Source organism: Grammomys surdaster, unplaced genomic scaffold, assembly GCF_004785775.1.
Source record: "Grammomys surdaster isolate TR1022 unplaced genomic scaffold, NIH_TR_1.0 125889, whole genome shotgun sequence".
In the NCBI taxonomy this organism is placed as follows: domain Eukaryota; kingdom Metazoa; phylum Chordata; class Mammalia; order Rodentia; family Muridae; genus Grammomys; species Grammomys surdaster.
Genome location: NW_021620714.1, coordinates 703,489 through 716,212, shown reverse-complemented (window position 1 = coordinate 716,212; position 12,724 = coordinate 703,489). Strand labels below are relative to the sequence as shown.

The following is a 12,724-nucleotide window of genomic DNA, read 5'->3' as shown; positions in this document are numbered from 1 at the left end:
GATCAGAGCCATGAATTATAAACTCTTAATGATTTTCAAAAATTACTTCTAGGTATTACTTGCCTACAACCCATAATTGGATTGACTACTCAAGAATTAAGTATTTTATTTCAGACCTTATAAGGTAATTCAACCTTAAAGAGTGTGATAACCATTTAAATGATATAATATCTATAGCCATAAAGACAGTGCAGGTGCAAACTGAATTAAAAACATGCTAGTTCAGCAAGATAATACAGTCCACTCAAGTTCCTGCTTCAAAAAAAAAAAGTCTGTCAGATCTTCTAGGCCTGGTGGCTCAAGATGGATGCCACACCAACATAGAGGAGCTGTAGGTTGCTGTTCAGGTAGCCAGTAAGTCTCTGACATTTTTACATATATGGAAGCTGCTTGCTCTGCACTTCCTGTTTACTCATGTAAGATTTATACTTCTCAGGTCTTTGACTGGATTGAAGACTAGATATTGATAGCTTTTCAGTTTTGCTTTTGACATGATTCAAAAAAGATAAACTCCTAAATGAGGCATACAGTTCATAAAGATTAAAAGACATAAAAGCACAGGTTGTAAGGGATCTAAGGAAGTGTTTTAGGGTCTAAGATGTTGTTTTAAGGTTGGTAAATACAAGCCATAAAGGTTAGAGGTTGTAATGCTTAAATGGTGATTAAGAAATGATTTAAGATATATAAAAGGAATGAAATATTTCAGATACATACTGAAATATTTTCTCCAAAGTTGCCAAATAAAAGTGGATTAAACATTGTGCAAATAATCTGAACCCTGATAGTTTTCATAGTTGTTCTTATTATATATAATTTACTGTTTTTATAGACAAAGCTATTTCTTGGACTAAAATGGAGAAAGATTATGATCACCCACAGATACCATATTTACCAGCTATGAGAGAGTGCTTTCAATTGTTAATTGAACCAATGCCTGGCTAGCAGGATATTTAAATGTTTGCCACCTTGTCTCTTGCTCCAAAAAGAAAGGCAAGCTGCTTTGGGGAAGGTCACATAGCCCCCTAAAGCCAACTGGTAGTGTAAAGAGTATCACTTTTTGTAGAATAGAGGACTGATGTCTTGGAGATGGGACAGGAGAATGGACAAAATGTCTGGGCAGGAGAGATGCAGACAGATGTAGAGAGTACTAGAGAGACACAGAAGGAAGATAGAGGCAACAGGACAGAGGTGGTATGCAAGCAGTGAGAACCACATGGATCTACACAATGATGGAGAAGTTGAGTTAGGCTAGCTGAGAGACTGTCCAGCCAAAGGCCATCAGTCTTAAACTATACAGATTTCTCCATGTCTTTATAAAATCTCAAGTAGGATCTCATGATAGATACTACTACAATAATCAGTGTATATAGTTATAATTTTCAAATATAGCAAGATTTAAAAAATATGGGCCAAGCAAAGTTATACATGTCTGTAATCTTGTGCTCAGGGAACTGAGGCAGGAGGATCAGAATCAGTTAGAGGACAACTGGGGCTACATACTGAATTGAAGATCAATCTGGGCTACACATAGCAGCTGCCTGTCTCAAACAAACATACAAACAATGAACCAAATATATTATACAAATATATTAATTACATTTATATTTATAAAATATGACACAAAAGTCCCCTACTAAGTGTAAGAAGGTATAAAATGATGTCATATTAATGAATATTTAAAATTGTTTATAGAAAAAAGACAATTACAAATGGTCAGAGAAATTATTCCACATGTGTGTATCCATAGATACATATATATGTAGAGTCTAGAATAGGCAAATGCTGACGGAAGGAAGTCGTGGCTGCTCAGCAGTGAGGGGTGAGGGGAGAGGGAGGAAGGTAGAGGACTAGAGGACAGACAGCTCTTCCTTGTGTGTGGAAAGGAAAATATTGTGAAATGACATGGTGAGGTTTGCACACACTTGTGAATATACTAAAAGTCCCTGAAGAAAACACTTGAAATATCTGTACTACATGGTATTTATGGCATGTAAGTTATCCAATAAAAGTATTTAATGGGTCAAATGGGGAACTCAGTGGGTAAGGGCATTTGTCACCAAGCCTAATTACCTCAGTTTGGGCCTTGGATCCATATGATGGAAAGAGAACCAATTTCCTCAAGATATTTCCTTGACCACAAGTGGGCTGTGGGACATGCTTACACGCACGTGTGCATGCACACGCACGCACATGCACACACACACACAAATAAATAAAATGAGTACTTTAAAAGAAGACAGAAATTACATGGAATACATGCCTCTGGACTGGATCTGTATAATAAATGTCATTATTGCAACAACATGAGAAGCTTGAGTGGTACCTGAGGAGAAGATGTCACTGTGTCATCAGTGTTCATTTCTTAATTGGATTTTGGTTTTGTATGAGGATAGCCTTGTTGGAAGTACACATTGCTATTTGCCCTAGTGAGCTCCAGAAAGCATTTGTTTATGATGGGAAATCACTGCAACTGACTTTGAAGTTCAAGGGAAGTATGGGGGAGGGGGAGGTCAGCTTTTGTTTGTTTGTTTTTTAATAAGTTATGATAAGTTAATAAGTTTCAAAACATGACTTGTAAAACATCATATTCAGTTTTGAAATAAGAAAACAGAGAAGACGTGTTTGGTTTCAGGCAAATGAAGGCATCAAGGAGTGTGCTTCCCTGACAGCCACCAATGCACCTGCAGTGAGGATGGGGTGATTAGATCCCTTACACAATTGCAACTGAGCCATAGGTTTTATAAGTTTCCCAGTTGGAATTGTTCATTGTGGAGTTTCTACTCTTGAACCATGAACACTGCTCTGTATGACAGCATGTATATTAAAAGTTGGAATGACACAGAGATTACCATGGCCCCTGCCCAAGAGTGACACACAGATTCACGAAACATTCCATATTTAAAAATAATTGTCTGGGAAGTAAAAGTCAACACAATTCTGAGCAATGAGGGAGGAAAACAGTTATTTCAAGAATGTTTCTTTATTGATGGCTGCATATGTTTACAATGAGAGGAATCAGGTCACTTTAGAATTTGCTGCTTAGATGTAGGTCAGCTCATCATCCTTGGTTTTGTTAGTCTGGTAACCCTGAAGTTCCAAATCATCTTTTCCAGAAAGGCCACTGAAGACTTTTATGTGAAGGAAACAACCATGCCCTACATCCACCTGAAAGACATAAAAGAAGAAAAGAAGAAAGAAAGAAGATAGATAGAAAGAATAGCAAATTATTCACATGAATCTTTATGGTATTACAGATCTTCTTTTTTGTTAAAGACTTGATGTGTCAAGCTCTCCTGAAACAACACTTCTGGCCCAAGACATCACCCATGACCCTCAAGTTACGAGAAAGAACAGCTGACAATATGGCAGAAAACATATTTCTTAGATATATTTTTAATACCTTTTAGAAAAAATTTTATTCAAATTATTTGTATTTCAGCACATCATGTGAAGTGCAATTCCTGAAGATGTCAGAAGAGGGTGTTGAACCCCCTCAAACTGGAGTCAGAAATGGTTGTGAGCTGCCATGTGGGTGCTGAGGTCCAAACCCAGGTCCTTTGCAAGAACAGCCAGAACTCCTACCTACTAACCCATTTCTCTATCTGGATTTCATGTATTGTGCTTTTCATTAAAATCTTGGTACAGGTTACATTTCAGAGTTACACTTTATTTTCATGATGCCTGGAGAGGAGCAGAGGGAAGCCTGTGGTTTTGGTGATTCTGTTTTCTGACTTCTAAGTTGAGATAAAAATTGTCATATAGTTTGATAAGGGAAAAGAAACTCAGATTTGCTTTAGAAAATATGGACTGTATGGTTCCCATATCTCTGTGTTACAACCTACTCTGTGAATGCCAACCAGGCTGCCTACTTTGTGAAATAAAAATAAAGCAGCTTAGGAACCATGGGGATAACACACCCAATGGTATTTTTCAGCCTGAACATGGATGGGACCTAGACCATCAGGATAAGAATTGCCGCTTTGTTCTTTATCGGAACAATGAAAGTTTTATGTTCTATAGAAGACATTGTGCCCTGGTACCACTTCCTACCTTAAGCTTCAAATGCTACTAACCAAAGTATACCATTATATATAATAGTATATAATGGCACTATGATGGGCATCATACAAAGTGTGTATATGTGCATGCACGTATATGTGCTTGTGTGTGTGTGACTGTGATCACACTGACTTCTTAGTGTAGGTCTGGATTCACAAGGTAAAACAAGGTAACCATCCTACCATCCAATGGATCGGGGGTCTTCCACTCAAGTGTCTTACTTAAAGACTAGAGGTAGAAATGAAGTTAGAGATGGGGCAACAGGAAACAATCACAACAGTGCTTGAGGGAGGTCTGAGTCTAACCTTAATGAACAAATTTTGTCCAGCGACGACTTGAGATTTATACTCAACAGCTTTGAATTTTTCATATTTCTCATTGGTTTTCTCTTCAAGCAGTGGTCTGACCTTAGGAGGAGAAAGTAATGATATTAGGGCTGTGTTGACTCAGTTTACCTGAGTCACGAATCTTCTGAGAGTCCTCAGAGATGCTGATGAACCTGAGCTGGCAGCTCAAACCGATAGCCTCTAATCTCAGAACTTGGAAGACCGATACAGGAGAATGTCATTCGAGAGCAGCTTGGGTTATATAGCAAGTTCCAGGCTATTGGGGCTACCAATTGAATTTTGCCTCAAAAATCAAAACACACAGACACACCACACACACACACACACACACACACACACACACACACACACAGAGAGAGAGAGAGAGAGAGAGAGAGAGAGAGAGAGAGAGAGAGAGAGAGACATATACAGTGCACACACATACACAGGCACATATATGCAAACACACATACACACACAGATACACACAGAGAGACACAAACACTCACAAACACAAACACACAGACAGAAACACACACACACACACAAAAATAGGAAAACAAAGCAATAAACAATATAGTCATGATTTGCAATGAAGGGTCCAAATAGGTACATCTATGTTTGATCAGTAAATACAAAGTAAACAGCACACAATGGAGATTTTCTCTGCCCCCCTCAGTTCATTCTAGGGATATAATAACCCCCTATGGCCTGACAGTGTGTGGAGACCCAATAGACCAGAATCTTAGAGGACTAGACTGAATTTCCTGACTTAACAAGGGCTTTCTGGAGTATTTGCACCATGGTGTTCTTTGAAGGGGAATGATTGCTGTACCTGAGAAAATGTTTCCTAAAAATACACAGTTTACTGCCTGCCTCTCTGCCTCTCAACACCTTATTGGGAGTTGTCCCCTCAGGCTGTCTCCTGCAAGACAGGACAGATGAGTGACATCTGGGAGCCGAGCCACCACCCTGTACCTGTTCACCTGACAGTGAAGCGGTTGGCAGCAGCACCTAATGTTCTTTTTGGTCTTAAACCTGTGATCATGAAGGAGTGCTTAAGTAAGTTTTAGTTTATTATTTTCCCTAGATATCATGATTTCCTCTGCACTGTTAAATCTGAGGGAGAAGAGTCCATTTGTACTTTATGTAGCTTCAACAGTTTGTAGCCAAATGCTGAACATCTAAGAGTGACTCAGGAAATGTCCCTATGTAATGGTTCTTGGCTATGCATCTCCCATGGTTGATTTAAGCCTGAGTCCCTGGTTTCCACAGAGAAGACAAGTTTGCTCCATTCCCTCCCCTCATTTCTGCAGAGCTCCCCAGGGTGCTGAGGCTGCGCAGAGGGAAAGGACAGATTAGCTTCTTATTTGGACAACTCTTAAGCCTTTTGAGTCTTGGTTTCATCCTCTAAAAATAGGATGGAACGCATCCTTGCCTGCCTGCGGACTTTGAAGATCAACTGAGAAATGGGACTGAAATCAAAGATTTTAAAACAGAAAAGCTCCTTCCCAGGGTGTGGTGGTTTGTTAATATCTCTGTTTCACTCTGCTTCTCTTGAGCTGCAAGAACGCATTTCTAAATTTATTTAATTATTGAAGATGTGTTCCACAGATAGTGTCATTATCACGATAAGCCCTTCCAGTAACCTCCTAACTTAAAAATTATATGATCAGAGTATATTTTATGTATGTATGAAATCCTCAAAGAACTAATGAGAATATCATGTTCAAAAATTACCCTAGCCAGGTAGGATGACACACTCCTGTAGTCCAAGGTACTTGGAAGGCTGGAGGCAAGAGGATTACTTCAACCTGTGAGGTTTTTACTATTTGGAAAAAATAGCAAGACCCCTGTTTCAAAAGAACAGTTGTTCTAGATAACCAGATGATCAAGTTTACAAAACCATGAAAATCTGCAGTAATTTTATTTCAAATAACTCCATTTCTCTGTCTACCCTCCCACACTGCTGGTTCTTGGGACATCTCAGGCGGCTTTTTATTTCAGTTAACATAAATACCAACTATGATTCATCTGTGTATATTTGTTTTTGAAATGATTTTTAAGTGGTAGTTATTTTAGTCCTTTGAGATGGAGGATCTTTCTGTGGCATCTTATTTTAAGACCCCATCTCCCCCATGCCTTCTAGGATGCCGGATATACTAGGTCCTACAGGAAAGTGAAGTCATGAGTGGGTAGGAGTGCCCACTCCCCCAGAGACCTTGGAAGAAATGTGGACACACAGGCCAGTTTAGCCCTCTTCAGTCAGATCTGCATTCTGTCTAGAGCAACAGGTGACTCTTGTGCACAGTGAAGGTTGAGAACACCAACTTGATGTGAGGATTCTAAAGAAGATTTAAAGATTCAATATTCCTCAAAAATAAAATGTTCCAAGATAGTTCTTGAAATAAACCCATGAGTGAGAACTATTTAGCTTTACATATTTAGTCACAGAGTTTTAGGCCTGTGACACCATCAAGAATGTTCAGTGCTCTAGGCATGACGCCTCCCATCTTTTCTACTCACATAAAATCTAGCATGGTGGTACATGCCTATAATCCCAGCACTTGAGAAGTTGAGGCAGAAGTTGAGAGCCTTGAGTTTGAGGCTAGCCTAAGTTATCTGCATGTTAGACCATCTAGCAAGACCAACTCTCAAACAAACACACAAACAAAGAAGCAAATAACGAACCAAACTGATCCTGTCCTCCAGGATGATTCGGCTTCAGGCAGGAAAACAATGTGATGAAGGAAATAAAGTGACAGATTGCAAACCTACCTCCATAATTCTCCTTTGTAAAACAGGCAACACGATACATCTTTTAAAATAGATGCTAGTTAAGCAACATGTATTAACTTGCTAGAAACATTGAGTTCTATTTTGACTGACGGTTTGGTGAGCACAGCATCCTGGAATCAGCTCAGAGAATCTTAACAACCTTAGGTACCTTCACACATCAGCTTCCCTCAGTGGGACTGGAAAATTCCATCAGTAATTAGAGCTCCTGGGATCAGACATGTGAGGTGTAGAGAGGATCCAGCATGAATTCACCTTCAGCTACTGGGGAAACTGAGGCTGCAGGAAAGAGTGTGGCTTGGCCGATTTTACTCTTGGGGTGTTGACATTTCTCTGAAAGCCTTAATGTATAAAATCTGTATAATATATAAAATCTTCTAGTGGTATAAAATCTGAACTAAGTCCATATGCTTCTGATTTCTGTGATTTCCCATGCTTGTAATGCCCTGCCAAATTATGAATCAAATTGTGAAAGTTTGTTTTTGAATCAAGTTCTTTCTGAAATGCATTGACTCACCTTGTCAGCAACCTCCTGAATTTCTGGTGTGGCAGGTCTGGCCTCTGACAAGCCTCCTTTTATTTTTAAGGTGTCTGGATTCATGGCTAGGCAGGGTACGGAGAAGAAGTGATCCAGAAAACACTAAGAGTCAGGGTTTTAAAGGTATCCACAAACTCCTCCTCTAATGTATTATCTCCACAGTATCTGAGGGAATGGGGAAATGAGTGTGACCTCAGGCAAGTCTTACTTCATCCCTGAGAGGAAATGCTGAGTGGAGTTGGGGGAAGTGAGGACTGTGTGCTCAGGACTCAGGTGTGGTAAGCATGGTTCCTCCCTGCAATCTCTGTGCTAAAAATGTCATCCTGTTGTATCATTTAAGGAAGGACATGTATAACCAGAGTTTCTAAACATGTTAAATTTTGAAGAGTTCTTTAAAAAGGATACTTAATGTCAAGGCTGGTTGCTTAGTATCCATCCAACTTTATAAAGATAATAAAGCTGTGTATGATGGATCTTTACTTGCAATTTCTAAAATGTTTATCCCCAAACATGAAGAATAAAATCGCAAACACCTTTATGTCTTCTACTGCTGTTGCTTCTCTGTCTCTCTCTGTCTCTCTGTCTGTCTGTCTCTCTCTCTCTCTCTCTCTCTCTCTCTCTCTCTCTCTCTCCATGATTTCTCTGTGTAATAGCCACTGGCTGTCTTGAAACTCAACAGGCTGGCCTTGAACTCACCGTATCTGCCTGCTTCTGCTTCCTAAGTGCTGGGATATGAGACATGTACCACTATGTCCAGTGATTCCATTTTTTTGGAAGGGATTTCATGTAGCCCAGGCTGTCCTGGAACTCATTCTGTATCCAGGTTGTCCTAGAACTCACTATGAACCTTGAACTTCTGACTCTTCTGCCTCCACCTGCAGAGTACTGGGATTACAGGCATGGCCTTGATTGTCTGATCCTTTTTGCCTCTGCTTCCCATGTGATGGGTTTACAGTCAGTAGGTAACTTATCAGGTAATATCCCAACCGTGTAAAAGGTAAAGCTCTCATTAGAACTGCTGGGTGTCAAGAGGGAAGTGTAGGGATAACAGGGAATAGGGCACAGTAAAGGGACAGAGGCTTGCTGGTCACCCATTCCTGCCCACTGGGGTGATTCCACCAGAGAGAAAGACTTGTTTGATTCTTAGTGACAGAGACATAGATGTCTGTTATTTTATTATGTTTTCCTGTATTTGAGACAATTCTAGAAATCAAGATAAATGTGAAATACACACAACTAAAACCAGCCAAAATCCTTCTTACTAGGAGATTGAGATTCTGTCTTTTTTTAAAAAAAATAAACAAGCAAACAAACAAAAAACAACCCTGCTAAATCACCTTTCTTTAGATATACAGAACCTAGGGTGTCTAGCAATTTTTATATAACATCAGAATCTTAGGCTTCTTCTTTTAATCCTGTACATCAACTGACACAGTCTCACTTTGTCAGCTTTGTAGATTTCTGTGAGGTTTGGCTTACAGAAAAGAAATATGGCCTTCTAAAAAGAAGGAAAGGGTACTTGGCTTGAGAGTCCGCTGTTGAACACTTTTCAGTGAGGTACACAGGTTTGTATCCAAGGTCTTTCCAACCAAATCCTCTAGTTGACAGAATTATCAACTTCTTTATGATGGTAAACCAGAGTTCTAATAATTGAGTTCATTGAAGACAGAACTTTCCCATTATGTAGGGCACACAGGCTTTCCTTGAACTTCTCATGTAGCCCATCTTGCTCTTGAACTTGTGACTCTGTCTCTCAAATCCTCTTGAATCTGTCTCTCAGATTCTGAGATTCTATGCATATGTCTCTGTGTCCCTGCCAACTTTAAATGGCTTGTTCTTGTAACTTTTTTGCTCATGTTCAGACTCAGTAAATGACACATTGGGGATGTAGCTTAGTGTTAGAACTCTTCGTGAAGCTTTCTCAAGGCAGTAGATCAATCCCTTGTATGAGCAAGAAAAAATATTCTTTCCCAAAGCAGATCATGGAACTGTTCCTTTGAAGACAGCCATGAAACCTACAAACCTTGTTCAAAACTTCCCTTCTCTTTTATGTAGGACTTGACCCTGTGCAGGTTGTTTATACTACATTGCCTGGTAGTAAGTCATAAAATCTTCATTCTAGGAGGGGGTTCTGCCCAGTACCATAGAGATGAACCTCCTCCCAGACAGATCAAGAATCTAAACAGACCAGCCTTGCTGGTTCTCCTACTCAGTCTTGTACCAGTAGGCCATAAGCCTCCCTGTTTAGTTGCATCTGCAGTTTGCTGTCCATTTGGGGTAAAATAAAAACTTTAAAAATGGGCAGCTGCTGTTCTTGGGTATTTGGGACTCCATTTCCAAAGTGTCCTGTGTCATTTAAAACTTTGATTAACTAAACCTGTTTTGCTTTTTTTTTTTTGGTGCTGTCTGTTGTCATAGGAGTGTGAACCTTAGCAAAAAGAGGATGAGTCTTAACCCTCTTGCCAGCCTATACATGACATTTATTGCAATGATTCATTTTGCACCAAGTCAAAAGATTGAAATATACTTCTTTGACACACTTTTAGTTTTTAAAAATTTTTTTTTGGAGGCAAGGTTTCTCTGAGAATCTCTGGCTGGCATGGAACTCACTATGTAGATCAGGCTGGCCTTGAACTCAGAGCTCCACATGCCTCTGCCTCTCAAGTGCTGTGATTAAAGTGAGCACCAGAATACCTGGCTGATAAATCTGAATGTCAACATCTAGTTCTACGTAGTTTGTCATCCAATAATGACGACAAGAAGAGCCAAGGCATGATTCTTCCAGAGAATGGAAGAGAAAGAGGAGGTGGTTAAGAATAATGAAATACTGAATATGAAAATCAATGGGGAGTGAGAAGGGGGGCTATGCCACACTGTCTTCTGGGTGTGACAAGGCCACATACACAAGAACTCACTGACAAGGCCACTGTACACAAGACCTCACTGCAGCTGTGGTCAGTGCTAATTTGAAAGGACAACAAAGTAGGATGAGAAAACTTGGGGAATATAGTGGGGGTGTGAGAGGGGAGAGGGTGTTGGAGGAATATATGCATATACATATGTACATACATACATATATACATACATACATGCATACATACATATTCAACATTACTTTGAGAAAGAGAGAGAGAGAGAGAGAGAGAGAGAGAGAGAAAGAGAGAGAGAGAGAAAGAGAGAGAGAGAGCATAGTGGGGTAAGGCAAGAGGTCAAATTTTGCAGTCACAAAACATGTGACTTGGTTTTGAGGCCAATAAAATCTGGGCTAGAAGCTATGGCTTTGGTTCAGTTTGGTTCTGAGCAAAACCAAAGCATCTTAGCATCTCCTTGAATGTTAACTGACTCACTATTTGGATTGGTTTTAATGTCAATTTGGAACCTAGAAATTCTAGTAATCTAGAAAATTCTGGCTGAGGTCAGCACCAATTGTAACAAAACACATCAGGCTCTTCTCCATTTTGACTCTGCACACTTGACACTGTAAGACAGAGATCCTCCATCTTGGGTCCTTGTGCATCATATCAGAAGAACTGAAGACTCCTACCTCCCAGTGGTTCCTATGGTAACACTCTTATCCTCTTCCTCCTCTTCCTCTTCTTTTCCTCTTTTTCTTCTTCTTTTGAGACAGGGTTTCTCTGTATAACTTTGGCTGTCCTAGAACTCACTCTGTAGACCAGGTTGGCCTTGAACTCACAGAGATCTGCCTGCATCTGTCTCCTGAGTGTTGGGATTAAAGGAGTGCACCACCATTGGGCAATATCACCTTTCTTAAGAGCATGGATAACAGGCTGTGTTTATTTTGGCTGCTTTTGTATTCAGTGTTGCTTTTGGAATAACTGTTATCTTCTCAGATCCCAGAGTCTGGAGCAATACTTGGCAGACAATAAGTGTCTGCTGAATGAATAAATCATTGTCTTACCATTCTCCATCAGACATGTGTAGATAGTACTTGGAGGAGCAACCCTGGCTGTACCTTTCTAATTGCCGTCCTGTGCCTGGCACAATAATCATGGCTATAGAAACGCTCAGTAAGGATCTACTGACTACAGATGTGCACTCAAGCTCTCAATCTGGAATGGGCTCTAGGTTTGTCCAGCAGAACTTCTGTTGTGTGTGGGAAGCGGGAGCTGAGCTATCTCTACCCCTGCTTGGGAAAGAAGACGGTGCTGGAGAACAGGCAAAGATGGACTCTGCTCCCTGAATCACTTCAGTTGGATGCTCTTACTGGCCTTATAAACTGAAATGTCTTTTAAAAATTAGCTGAAGGTCTGCTTCTCCTCTAGTTCATTTAAGGCAAAGCTAATGATTCAGACAGAGCCCATTGTTTTGCACGTTGAGGAAGACACTGAGGCCTAGAGAGACAGTATCTTGCTCAGGCCACAGGTAACCAATGGCACAACTGAGTGAGTATAGGATCAGCTGACTCTGTGAGTCCTCATCCCATGCCATCTTCTCTAGCCTCTGCAGAGGATGGTTGACAGTGATTTGAGGAAAATTCAGCTCTTTGTGTTCACTGTGAGGACACCCAAAACTAAGGTGTTCTGAGTCGGCGAGCAAGGTTTGCTTCCAGGTTTGTACTGAACTTGGCACTTCCCTCAGAAATTCTGGAGACAGCTACAGCATTCCAGCAAAACCACTGATGTCAGAAACATCTGTCTTGGACAAGGAAAGGATGCCAGGCAGTAAACACATCACTGCTTCCTTTGCCTTTCATACCCAGGTAGACCTCACAGTTCAGAGAGGAAGATGAAGGCATGGAAAATGTTCACCATCTCAGCCGGAGGAATGGCTTTGGGGGGAAAAAAAAACCTCACCAGGAAGAGATGACTGAGCTGAGCCTTGGAGGCCAACCACTTAGTTTTCACTTCTAAATGTCAACTTAATAAAAATAGCTGCTTTATTGAGCTGGAATTGACTTACAAGAAAATGTTCATCTGGTAACTTTGACATTTCGATATATGCTCGTACATACTACAGCTTGCTAAAGGTGTCTACACTTGCTGCT

The 12,724-nt window shown here is 40.3% G+C and overlaps 1 protein-coding gene and 1 non-coding gene across 2 annotated transcripts; one reads left to right on the top strand and one right to left on the bottom strand.

Moving 5' to 3' along the window:
• Positions 1-2,797: 2,797 nt before the first annotated feature.
• On the top strand, positions 2,798-2,902 carry LOC114608350. The gene has a single exon (XR_003709349.1). It is a non-coding gene; the product is annotated as a U6 spliceosomal RNA (small nuclear RNA).
• Positions 2,903-2,964: 62 nt separating this feature from the next.
• LOC114608324 (stefin-3-like) lies at positions 2,965-7,864 on the bottom strand. Its single transcript, XM_028752279.1, has 3 exons — positions 7,699-7,864; positions 4,365-4,466; positions 2,965-3,165 (listed from the first exon to the last, which is right to left on the bottom strand). Exons 1-3 carry the CDS (start codon positions 7,780-7,782, stop codon positions 3,040-3,042), a joined length of 312 nt encoding a protein of 103 aa, XP_028608112.1. The 5' UTR covers positions 7,783-7,864; the 3' UTR covers positions 2,965-3,039.
• Positions 7,865-12,724: the final 4,860 nt, after the last annotated feature.